At 40.5% G+C, this 12,872-nt stretch overlaps 1 protein-coding gene across 1 annotated transcript; it reads left to right on the top strand.

Moving 5' to 3' along the window:
- Positions 1-211: 211 nt before the first annotated feature.
- Positions 212-4,882, top strand: LOC141590124 (uncharacterized). Its single transcript, XM_074410735.1, has 7 exons — positions 212-332; positions 849-1,474; positions 1,858-2,063; positions 2,184-2,565; positions 2,710-2,818; positions 2,878-2,990; positions 4,637-4,882. The coding sequence occupies exons 1-7, from the start codon at positions 212-214 to the stop codon at positions 4,880-4,882; spliced, it is 1,803 nt and encodes a 600-aa protein (XP_074266836.1).
- Positions 4,883-12,872: the final 7,990 nt, after the last annotated feature.

The raw sequence follows: 12,872 nt of genomic DNA, 5'->3' as shown, positions 1-12,872 counted from the left end.
AGATTGCTGATTGCAGAGTTGCCGTGGGTGGCCAGAGAAAAGGAGTTGTTAATGGGAACCACAGTGATGGGTTTTCACTCTTATGAAGAGCTATGGGAACTATAAGTAGAGGTATGGAGGTGGAAATTATCAAAGGAGCAACAACAACTATTCTAATCAGAATCGCTTCAACAATAACCAAGGCAATGGAAGTGGCAATTTTTAGAAAATAATGAACGGTGGGAATCAGCAGAATGGGTCAGCATCAGCTAGCCAGGGTGGAGCTAAGAGTAGTGGAAAATTATTTATGATGGGAAAGGAAGCTGTAGAGGAGGATACTCATGTTGTCGCGGGTACCTTTCTTGTTAATTCTGAGCCTACCTTTGTTTTATTTGATTCGGGAGCTACCCACTATTTTATTTCAAGTTATCATGCTAGGACATTAAAATTAGAAGTATTTGATGCGATAAATGACCTAGTTGACATACCTTCGGGGGATTCCATACCTCGTAACCGTGTGTAAAAAGATATGTCGGTTAAAATTGGGGAATCTGTCTTTTTGACCAACTTAATTGAATTTCCTTTGGGTGGTTTTGAGGTAATCTTAAGGATGGATTGGTTTGGTAAATATAAAGCCTTTATAAATTGTCATCAAAAGAAGGTCACCTTGAGTGGACCTGAGGGAACAAAAATGTTTTATAGGGGATTTGTAGTCAAACCAAAAATAAAACTTATCTCAACAATCACCTTAAAATCTTGTTTGAGGAAGGGTGGACAGTTAATCTTATGTCATGTGAGGGACACAAGGGAGGACGTGCCAGGAGCGGCATCGGTACTTATCGTGCAAGACTTTCAAGATTTATTTCCAGACGAGATTCCGGGGTTACCACCTCAGAGGGATATTGATTTATGCATTGACTTGAATCCTGGGGCGGGACCAATTTCTAAAGCACCTTATAGGATGGGACCTAAGGAGTTGGAGGAGCTTAAAAAGCAGTTGGAGGAGTTGTTAGAAAAGGGCTATGTGAGACTGAGTATGTCACTTTGGGAAGCACCTGTGTTATTTGTTAATAAGAAAGACGGAAGCATGAGGTTCTGTATTGACTACATGGAGCTAAGTAATGTGACCATAAATAATCGGTACCCTTTAGCTCAAATTGATGATTTATTTAACCAGTTGAGTGGGGCTGAGATATTTTCTAAAATTGATTTGAGGTCGGGATACCATAAATTGAGAATTAAAGATTACGATATTCCAAAGACTATATTCAGGACTAGATACCGACACTACAAGTTTGTTGTTATGCCATTTGGGTTAACTAATGCACTGACAGTTTTCACGGACTTAATGAACCGCGTGTTTAGTTCCTATTTGGATCAGTTTATAGTTGTCTTTATCGATGATATCCGGGTGTATTCTAAGGATAGGGAAGAGCATGAGAAGAATTTGAGGATTGTATTGCAGACTCTGAGGGAGAATAACCTATATGCTAAGGTGAGAAATGTGAATTTTTGTTGGAAAAAGTTGCTTTTCTGAGGCACGTGGTGTCTAAGGAGGGAGTGTCAGTGGATCCAAGTAAGATTGAGGCGGTGTCCAAGTGGAAAAGACCGAATAATGTGGGTGATATTAGAAGCTTTCTGGGGTTGGCTGGCCATTATAAGAGGTTTGTAAAAGACTTCTAAAAAATAGCTAAGCCTTTGACTACTTTGATGAAAAAGGAGAATAAGTTCCAGTGGGATGAGAGTTATAAGATGACATTCGTAACCTTGAAGAAAAGCCTGACTACAACTCCTATTCCGGCCTTACCTGAAGGGAGTGAGAATTTTGAAGTTTATACAGATGCTTCGAAGAATGGATTGGGATGTGTGCTTATGCAGAATGGGAAGGTGATAGTTTATGTCTCGAGACAGCAGAAACAATATGAAGCAAATTATCCAACTCATGACCTGGAATTGGGAGCGGTGGTATTTGCCTTGCAACTGTGGCGCAATTACCTTTATAGAGCTACTTTTAAGGTATTTTCTGATCACAAGAGCTTAAAGTACATTTATACTCAGAAGGAGCTAAATATGAGACAAAAGAGGTGGATAGAGTTGATTGGAGATTATGACATGGAGATAATTTATCATGAAGGGAAGGCTAATATGGTGGTAAATGGACTAAGTAGGAAATCTGTCAATGCTTTGTGTTCTGCTATGTCTAGGGTGAAGTTGTATGAAGAGGTGGAAAAGATGGGCAATTTTATGATTAAGAAGGGAGATAAAATTGGAGATTTGACAATTGAGCTGAAGTTGTATGCTGAGATCAAGGAGAAGCAAGCGGGAGATGTGCGTGTGACAAGGTGGAGAGAAACCGTGAGTGATGCCATGGGGAAGCAGTTCTTTGTGGGTAGTGACTGTAGTTTGAGATTTGATGGGAGATGGTTTGTACATGATGAAGAGCTAAAAAGAAAGATTTTAACGGAAACTCATGCTACTCCATATTCTGTTCATCCTGGAGGAGATAAGCTATATAAAGATTTGAAGGAAACTTTCTGGTGGCCTAAAATGAAGAAAGAGGTCGCCGAGTTCATTGCAAAGTGTTTGGTTTGTCAAAGAGTAAAGGGAGAGCATAAGAGGCCACAAGGTAAAGTTCAATCATTGGATGTACCTGAGTGGAAGTGGGAGAGCATTTCGATGGATTTCATTGTGGGGTTGCCTAAAACTCAGAAGGGGAATAATATGATATAGGTTACTGTGGATCGATTGACCAAGTCAGCTCACTTCATTCCTATGAGAGATACTTGGAGTAAAACTGAGTTGGCTAAAGCTTATGTCAAGTATGTGGTGAAGCTTCATGGTATGCCTAAGGATATTATTTCTGATCGTGATTCAAGGTTTATATCTAAGTTCTGGCAGGAATTGCAATCTTTGATGAGGACTCAGTTGAAGATGAGCACATCATTTATCCAGCTACAGTTGCTCAGACAGAGAGGACAATTCAAACATTGGAGGATATGTTGAGAGCTTGTGTGATGGAGTTTGGTGGATCATGAGAGGAGAGGTTAGATTTGATTGAGTTTTCTTATAATAACAGTTACCATGCTAGTATTGGCATGAAACAAGTTTAGCCATTGTATGGAAGCAAGTGCAGGAGTCTAGTGTGTTAGGATGTGATGTGTTCATTATATATATACTTTTATCCCATATTTTAGCTCAAAATTATATGATTATTACACTAACCTTAGTGTTTTTATGAGCTAATATTGTATTCTAGTTGTCTTTGCATGTTTTGTCACATTTTGTAGGAAGTTGAGCTTTTAGATGTTTATTCCATCACTTGTGCAAGAAACTAGAAGCAAGGCTAAGTGTGAAGCAAACATTGGACCAACCTTGAATTTTTACATGGATTCGCATGCATAAAGATATGGATTTAAATGAGAAATGCAAAATGAAGTCTTATGCAAAGTCAAGCCCAAGATTTGAAGTCCAAGTAAGGTGGAAACATTGGATGCTTAGTGAAGCATAGGATGCTAGTTGAAGAGTTTAACCGAGTGATTAAACAAGGCATTAAACATCAAGTTTGGATTCCTTGAGCATTAACTAGAGGAATTAAGAAGACAGAGCTAGAAAGCCACGACCCCGATCGGGGTTACCTTGCTCTATGCGCATACGTTTCAAGTCCTAGCTCCCTATAAATAGAGAGCTAGGTTCGACCTAATTGTCATCCAATTTTCATCATACATTCTCACATTACTTGTATTCTTAAGCACCAAAAAAAAATCCTTCATAATTTTCATTTTAGTTTTAATATTGTTAAGCATTTGGTTATTGTAAACATTTGGCTATTATATATTCAAGCTTTTGGTTCTCATTTGTTCTTCATTGCAAGTTCCTAGTTCAAGTTCTAATTCCCTATTTCGGTAATTCTAATTCTGGTTTATTTAGTTTATATTTCTATTTTAGTTATCACATAGTTTTATCATTAGTATTTTAATTATATCACATAGATTATTATTACATTTCATGATTCACCATTTAGTTTACATCATCTCTATAATCATGTCTAGCATTTCATACATCATAGTTTGTAGTTTATATTTCAATATGTGTAGCTAAATTTCCTTAGTCTAGGGACTAGGGAAGCCATCCAATAACTATTATATGTAAATGATAAATTAGGTTTATATAATATTGTCTAATTGTTTCTATCACATGTTTGTATCGTCATGATTAATCTTTGTTTAGTGGCCATAATCATCGATTAAGTTTGTTAATTCGTTCTATAAGTTGAGAGGCACGGAATCGGATTAGACTAAGCATGTGTAGTAGGACGACCTAGTCATAAACGAGAGTTTCTCTAAGACCCGGTCTATGGTTGACACTAATATCGAGAGGTGGGTGTCTTTAAGCCTAAACAATTGACAATGTTATTATTTCCGAGTTTAACATGAATATATATTTGCAATTTCATGTGTGACCCGACTCCCCTAGAATCCTCTAATCATATAGTTTACAATGTTTTATTTTCTAGTTAACAAACCAACCAACAAACCAAACCAATCGTAATCGACCTTGGTAGAAGTCTACTCATAGCATTTCATAGCGAAATTCTCGTCTCCTTGTGTTCGACCCCTCGTACTACATTATTTGTGTTAAAGGTAATTATCTTTGTTAGGTGTGCGACATAACCTATCAGGATGACAGAGCAGATACTGTGGTGTTAGGACCTGAGATGATACAGGAAATGTTGGAGCAAGTTCACATTATTCGTCAGAAGATGCGTGCGGCGCATGATAGACAGAAAAGCTATGCAAATTTGAAGAGAAGTGATATAGAATTTGTCGTAGGAGATAAAGTGTTGTTGAAAGTGTCTCCTATGAGGGGAGTAATGAGATTTGGGAAGAAAGAGAAGCTGAGATAGAAGTATATTGCGCCATATGAGATCTTAGACAAAGTTGGAGAGGTAGCTTACCGTTTAGCACTACCTCCAGTGACAGGCTTGTCGTGTACCTACCAAAAATAACCAACTGGTCACTAACTAATATAGCTAGGAAAGTCGGGTCGATTTCCACAGGGAGGCAAGATATCTGTTAAGGTCGGTCTATTTAGGTCACTAAATGGAGGGTTTAAATTTGGTTTCTAAACTAATAAAGGCTTAAAAGAGAGAGTAGTAAAGAAAGAGCAGTAAAAGACAGAAATTATAATAAAGGTGATCAAATGAGAGAGAACATGTCAGGATTTCGGTTCACCATGGTAGTCTATCGGTTCAGCTGCAAATAGCCTAGATAATCTATGTGAGACGGATACAGGAAAGGTCCTTCCGGTCCACTTTCTATCCTAGATTTCCACTAACTTAACTTCCATCCTCGTCAGGGTAGTCTACTATTCATAGCAGGTCTATTTAGTCCAATCTTTCGATCCAGGAGTAAATTTAACCAGATTAAAAGTAACTTAGAAGCGTGCACTCAACTAAGTCGGTATTATAATTATATTGCCATGGGTACAGATTCTCACAAGTAAATCATCTAGCCTATTCGCTACATCGTCACAATCCTACCATGGATTCCCTAATCCCAACATGAAAGGATTTAGCTACACATATTACTAGTGTTGTCAATAATAATAATAATGAATAAACTAATTGAAGGCATGATGAAATAATAATAATAATAATAATAATAATACATAAACTAAATTAGGGCAGAAATTAATCAGGAGAGAAACAAGGAATTAAAGCAACAAATAATCAGATTAGGATTGATATGGAGAAGAAAGATTACAATCACAAGAGTTCCGGCGTAAAGAACAACCAAAATCCGAGCGAAGAGATCCAAGAGCAAGTTTATAGTAGAAAGTATTACAGAGAAATTAAGAGAGTAAAGTGGCGTTATAAAGATGAGTAAAAACGTAGTCGTGTAAAACAGCGTACTTAATAACCTAATTATTGAATGTTTAAATAGGAAAAGTAAGTCCATCACGAAATAACATAACACGGGTTATTTAAGCCCGTCTAAAATCTAAAACCTCTCGATCGAGCAGTATAAGATCACTCGATCGAGGACTTCAAGAGATAATTCTCTCGATCGAGCAATATTTCCACTCGATCGAGGAAACCCCATAAATAGCATTTCGATCGAGCACACCAAAGCACTCGATCGACCTCTTCAACTTCCCAAACCACTCGATCGAACCTGAATGCTTCTCGATCGAGTGTTATTCTTCCAAGTCAGCTCCAAACTCGTCTTTGACTGCTTCGTTGACCATCCTTTCACGCATCCCAAGGCATAATCTCGCTCTAACATTCCCGTCTCCTCAAAGTGCATGCAAAACAGGACGAAAAGAGTACGGTTTCACCACTTTCATGTTCATTTCTACAAAACAGACAAAACAAACCAAAGTAGCCAATTCGGGGCATATTGCAATACAAAACGGTATAAAAATGCATAGAAATACGTGCAAAATAAGACTAAAAAAGCTATATAAAATGCACGTATCAAATCTCCCCAAACCGAACGTTTATTCGTCCTCGAGTAAACTAAATGCAAACTAATGGAACGGAAATGAAAAATCAGAGCTAGCTATAACTCGTCTACTTGAACCAATTTAATGCAACAGAAATCAACAGCTACAGCTACAGCAGTCAATATGCAAACGAATTATAAGATGTCTATAAATAAAGCTGGCCTATCGACCTTGTAAGACCAACAAAATCGGAATCTCACATTGTCGCTCTTCTCTCATGAAGCAAAGGGTGAATTATATATGTATATGAGAGAAGGAGAAACAGTCACTCACATAAACTGCGACCTACATAGCATGCATGCAACAAAAATGATAGACGATTCGAGTACTATGCACACATTCGAACCAACAATGTCCGTAACAGCCGAGGGCTTACAAATAGTATAGGAATAGTGAGGTTCAAGTAAGAAAAGGAAAATAAATTATGGAAATGTGGAGGTAAAAGCGCCAAGCTAGTTCCTAAACAGGACCATATAAGACCATCCGAATCTCAGCTGTCTAGAAAATAAAGCACAGGTGCCCTTCTTTGGCACATATCTCACTATCCAATACACTATCTCCTCAAAAATATATGAATAAAACGGAGGAGTGAGACCGTCACAAGATAAAAATAAGCACAGTCAGTCTCTTATTATTCAACCAAACACAAAATTTCTGATTTTTTCTTTCTTTTCTTTCTTTTCTTTCTTCTTCTGCATTCACGTGTGTTTACACTCCTTTTTTTTAAAAAAAAAATTTCTTTTTTTTTCATTTTTTTCTATCACACGTGCCTTTTTCTTTTCTTTTCCACGTCTTTTTCTTTCATTCCTTCATCCTTCCTCACTTTTCCACCAACTCCCAACAATAAAAACGAACCAAACTCGCAACATGGATCAACATACCACAAATGACACACTAAGCTAGCTTGACTGGGCAGACTTAGTTTTGGGTGTAGCTAGTGGGTCAAAAAGGCTAAATTTGGCTTAAGTGGAGCTAAATGGGTGAAAAATGTAAGAAAGGGAAATTTGCAAGCACCTCCCTGCATGTGACACCGACCACAAACCCGAATGTATGCAATTGACAAGAAATCGAATGTCATAATTGTGCAAAAAGATGAACATGCTATGCAAGGAGTACTACTCTCAATTCCTATGTAAACCGGTCATGAATGTCACCAGTTATATGGCTCTAAATCTTAGAAATTGTAAAGTAGGTTGCCAATTTATCAGGTCAAGTCTACACGGTCAGCTTAATCACGGTCAGCTTAATTTGAACAAAAACTCGTAGATTATGCGTAAGACTCAGCTAGTAACTGTCAATAAAAGTGCAAGGCTCAAGTAAAAAATGACAAGTTACAGTGTAATATCATCACGGAAATCAACCGTTCCGACTCAACCTATATGCAAAATAAAATGTGAATATTTTATTAATCTTTCTATTTTTTTTTACTTTTTTAATTTTTATGATTTTTATGAAATGAAAATAATGCAAGCTGAAAAAATAGAAACGTGAATGCAAAACAAGTGCAAATGCAGACTCAAAGGATGCATTACCCTCCCCAAACCAAAACGGACAACGCCCTCGTTGTCCTCCAGCATACACCAGCAGATATATACGGGGGAACGGGAAAATACAACCAATAAATGAATGAAAAACAATAAATAAAAAGGAGACAAAAGAAATAAAAGAGCAAGAATGTACATACAAAACACGAACTTCCCCAAACCAGCCTGAAAACTGGGGAAGTGAGTAGACCAGTAGCTACTCGTCCGTCACGTCCTCCACCGTGTAGTCCGGGTCTCTCTCCTGCTCCCTCCTCCTCTCCTCCTCAGCCTGAGTATGCGCCTCCGCCTCAGCCGTGCCCTCCTCCTTGTCACTGGCTGGCTCTGGGTACCCCTCAACTGGGTACCGGTAGAAAGACAGGTATGGCCAACCCTCAGGAACTGGACGTTGTCGCCTCATGTGATACTCGTATAGAGGGAACAAAGTAAGAGCTATATCCCGCTCCATACGAGCCTGCCTACTAAGAAGCTCAAGCAACAAACCGTCACGGCGTCCTTGGTCAAGGACCGCGGACGCCTCAAAGGGTGGAGGAGGTACAAAATTAGCCGGGTAAACTGGCTGTGTCTGGTCGGGTGCAGGAGTAGGAGTAGGAGTAGGGATCGGGGTAGGAATGGCCGTGGAAGTCTGGCCTTCCGTAGAAGGTGTGGATCCCTCTCCGGTCTCAGATCTCCTCCGCTTCCTAGAAGCGGACATAGTAGGAGGTGGTTGAAGTGGGAGGTGATACATGGGTAGAGGTGGAGGTAACCTGCCCCTAACAGTGGGTAGGGGAACGAGACGGGGTAGAGTGGTGCAAGGAAGGGTCTTAGACAAGGAACCAGAAATCTTCCAAGTCTGGTGGTCGTAAGCAAGCCAAAACATGGACAGCATAGCAGGAATGCCGAGATACCTATCCGTGTCTAGGTACGGTAAGTCACGAGGGAAGACGGAGAAGAGAGAACGGGCAAGAAAAATGGTTATGCCACCGCAGACAATGGTGCCCGTGGTCTTCTCACCCACAGAGTGAAAGTACTGGGCGGTCAGGTAAGCAATGTTAAGGACAAAGGGTCCCTCACTGTCAATGTTCAGTACCCGCCCAGAGTAGAAAGCTCAATGTTGTTCACATTGTTTGGTTCTTTACGGCCAAAAATAGTACTACCCTTCAGACGCAGGAAGTATCGGGCAGGGGGAAGGTGGACCTGAGGGAGCTTGCGCTCCTCGTAAGTAGTTTGTGCCAAGGTCCTCCACAACATGCGGATGACCTTCCTAGGGGCAACAGTAGGACCCGTAAAAGAAAGTCCTAGCCTAGTACCGAACCCCTCTAAAGGCCAGGAAAAAGTCCGGTTAAATAACCGGAAAGACACGGAAGCACAAGTGGGGTCAGTGTCGTGTGCCCCAGAAGAGAAGGTAATGGAGCTGAAAAACTCGAGGGTCAGCTCCTTGGAGGTCAAGTCACTCATGGTCACTAGGCCAGACATCCTCGTACCCCTCAAAATCTCGACAACTGGCTCGTAAATACCAAGCCTATCAAGTGACTGACGGCACAAAAACTTGGTAGAGAGAAAATCACAGCTAGCTAAATTAAAGAATCGAGTGTGATGCATAGCATTAACAAAGATTACCTCAGGATAATCGAGGTGCGAGTCAAGTGAATCATCCACGCGGATGGTGACACGGCCAGCAGAGCAGCCAGCAGAGGGTGTAGCTCGTCCGCGACCTCGCACTCTAGTACCTAAATAAGAAGCCCGTCCAGTAGCGGGACGAGGTACTTGAGCGGCCCTGTAGGCAGCTGTGATAGCTGGTGACCATGCAGCAAGGGTGGTCACAGTACCCGACGTGCTAGCTGTGGCTGCAGTAGTAGAAGCAGCAGAAACCGACACAGAAGAAGAGCTAGCAGCAGAACTAGCTAAAACAGAGGCTGAAACGGAAGTGGAAGTGGGAGCGAAGCTAGCAGCAGAACTAGCAGCAGTAACAACAGTACCAGCAGTCGTAACAAGTAACACGGGGGTAGTAGCAGCGGTACTAACAGGTGTGGTGCCGGTGGTGGCAGTAGGCACCATCATCTCAGTCAAGGACGGAGTAACAGTCGAACTAGACGAGGGTAATGAGCTACTCTCCATCCTAAACAAGTAAGTAAAGGGGGCGATAATCAATTGAATCAAAATAATAAAAAAATAACCCCAAAACAGTCGGGTTTTCGATCAAATGACAAACCCGAAACCCTAATTACCTTATGAATTTGAAATAAATCAATTAAACAACAATAAAGTAAAGGGAAAACTTACTTGATTATTAGACCCACAAGATATGCAAGAAAATGGACTCAAAAATGATGCAAATGGCGATTTTTCTTCCGAAAACCGCAAACCCTAAATACCCAAATTGACCGTAAAAAATAACAAATTTGAAGGGCAAATTAGAGGGCAAATGTCGATTTAAAAGCAAAGAACAAATTGTGGGTGGTGGATTTTGTATTGGGGAAGAGAAAATGGAGAATTTAGGGTGTTATGTCACGAGAAGGGAGAGTAAAATGAAGAACAAAATAAAATGAAAGAAGAAAATAGAAGTTAAAGGGACACTTCCTGCGTATGATTTGCAATTTCACTCGATCGAGTGATTTTAAATCACTCGATCGAGAAATCTAACCTCCATTTCACTCGATCGAGTGAAAATCTACTCGATCGAGAACTTTCCATTTTAGCCATTTCGATCGAGTAACTGGAAACTGCTCAATCGAACCCTTTTCTGTGTATTCCTCTCGATCGAGTTCTTTTCTTCGTGTAATTCATCCAAGTGCGTCATTATCTCCCCAAACCTGCATAAAAACACTCGCAAACATATCCCGAACATACCCAATCACAAAGTAACAGCCTATAGTCTTTCTAACTACGCTAAAAATAGTCTAAATTCTAACAGTCTTAAAAACGCAATAAAGAAATTCGACGGAAATTTAAAATTAATTTTTACAATTTTTTACACGGGGCATTCCCCGCTCAATTCCCAAAACAATTCAGTAGCCCAAAGGAGGGTTTCCGACTGGAGGAGGTCCCTTCAGCATCCTTGACCGTCCTCTTCATTCTCCATGAGCTTGAATTTGAACCAGTAGGGCGAGAATAGTTAACGTCCACGTATGCACGAACTTTTCTCGTCCCTTTATCTTTCCCATCAGCTTTGACGTTAGCATTCCCATTTTGATTGATTTTAATTGCATTTTGACCTTTGACAACTCATAAATCCAATCCATCTGTACCTGCAGCAAGGAAAACAGATGAACGTTCCTCCTTTTCGCTCTCAGTCTAAGGCGGAGGGGTCACAATTGCAGCACAATATTCTAAATTTTCATCTGGAGTGTCAATATGGAAGTCAGTAGAGGAAAGGGCATTGCAAGGTTGAGCTTGCATGGGAGCCCTAAGAGACTTAGATTGATGAAAAATAAATTCTTGATCTCCTACCTGAAACGTAAGTGTCTTAGCCCCGACATCTATCATTGCGCGAGCAGTGAATAAAAATGGTCTCCCTAAAATAATAGGGGTGTGAGTGTCCTCGGGTATATTAAGCACTACGAAGTCAACAGGAATAAAGAATATCCCGATTTTGACAGGTATGTCCTCTATTACTCCTAACGGCCGTGATATACTACGGTCGGCCATCTGTACGGTCATGTTTGTGCAATTAAATTTGGTCAAACCAAGTCTCTTTGCGAGAGACAAAGGTAAGACGCTCACGCTAGCACCAAGATCGCATAGCGCATTATCAATCAAATGGGTACCTATGTGACATGGAATTGAGAAACTACCCGCGTCTGACTATTTAGGTTGCAGCTTATTTTGAACTAGGGCAGTCCCTACCTCGGTCAAAGCTACCGTCTCATGATCATTTATATGCCTCTTACGTGATAAAATTTCTTTCATAAACTTTAAATAAGAGGGTACCTGTGTTAGCAACTCGGCGAATGGAAAAGTGACCTGTAAGCTTTTCAGGAGCTCGGCAAATTTACCGAATTGTTGATTGGCTTTAGTGCTCTGTAATCGCCTTGGGAAGGGCACCGTAATAGGAATATCGAGCCCTTTGTTTCTTTCTTCCAACGTCTCAGCAGGTTCAAGCTCTTTTTCAATCGATCGAGACTTTTTACCTCTCGATCGAGTCTTTCCAGGTGAAATTTCACTCTATCGAGCGATAGTAGCCTCTCGATCGAGTTCCTCAATAGCAGCAGTGTTCGATCAAGGCAAATTTCCACTCGATCGAATAGATTCTTCAATATTTTCACTCGATCGAGTGGTTTGAACCTCTCGATCGATGCCTTGATTATCCAGTTCACTCGATCGAGTAGAATTTCCTTTTGATCGAGTGCTTTCTTCCTCAATTCTACTCGACCGACCCCCTGAAATCAGTTGATCGAGTATATTATTCGTGGTAAGCTTATCTTCAGCGACAGTTGACTGTTCATCAGCATTTATGGCCTTCCTCGGGTCTGATATGTCATCTAAAGTTGATAATTTTGGTCCTTCATATGAACGGCCACTTCTCAAATTAATCAAGTTTACCGTCTCGTGTGAATTCTTCTTAGATTGGGATGGCAAATGACCCGGTTTCCTCATGGACTGATTGGCGGCGAGTTGAGCAACTTGAGTTTCAAGTGACTTAATGGATGCTTCTTTCTGTTGGTCACTTAGTTGCCATTGCTTTGTCAACGACTGAAGCATTGTCTTTAACTCAGCTAGCTCACTTACCCCACTTGAAGATGATGCTCCTTGATTCGGTGGATGAAAAGAAGGAGGCTTTTGGAAGCCTTGTTGAGCCTTGTGAGGAGGGACATATGGCTGCTGCTGCTGCGGTGGAGGAGTGGGATTAAGAACATTTTGACTTGTCCA

Source organism: Silene latifolia, chromosome 7, assembly GCF_048544455.1.
Source record: "Silene latifolia isolate original U9 population chromosome 7, ASM4854445v1, whole genome shotgun sequence".
NCBI lineage: Eukaryota > Viridiplantae > Streptophyta > Magnoliopsida > Caryophyllales > Caryophyllaceae > Silene > Silene latifolia.
Note: the sequence above shows the minus strand (reverse complement) of the source record. Positions and strands in the feature narration are given on the sequence as shown.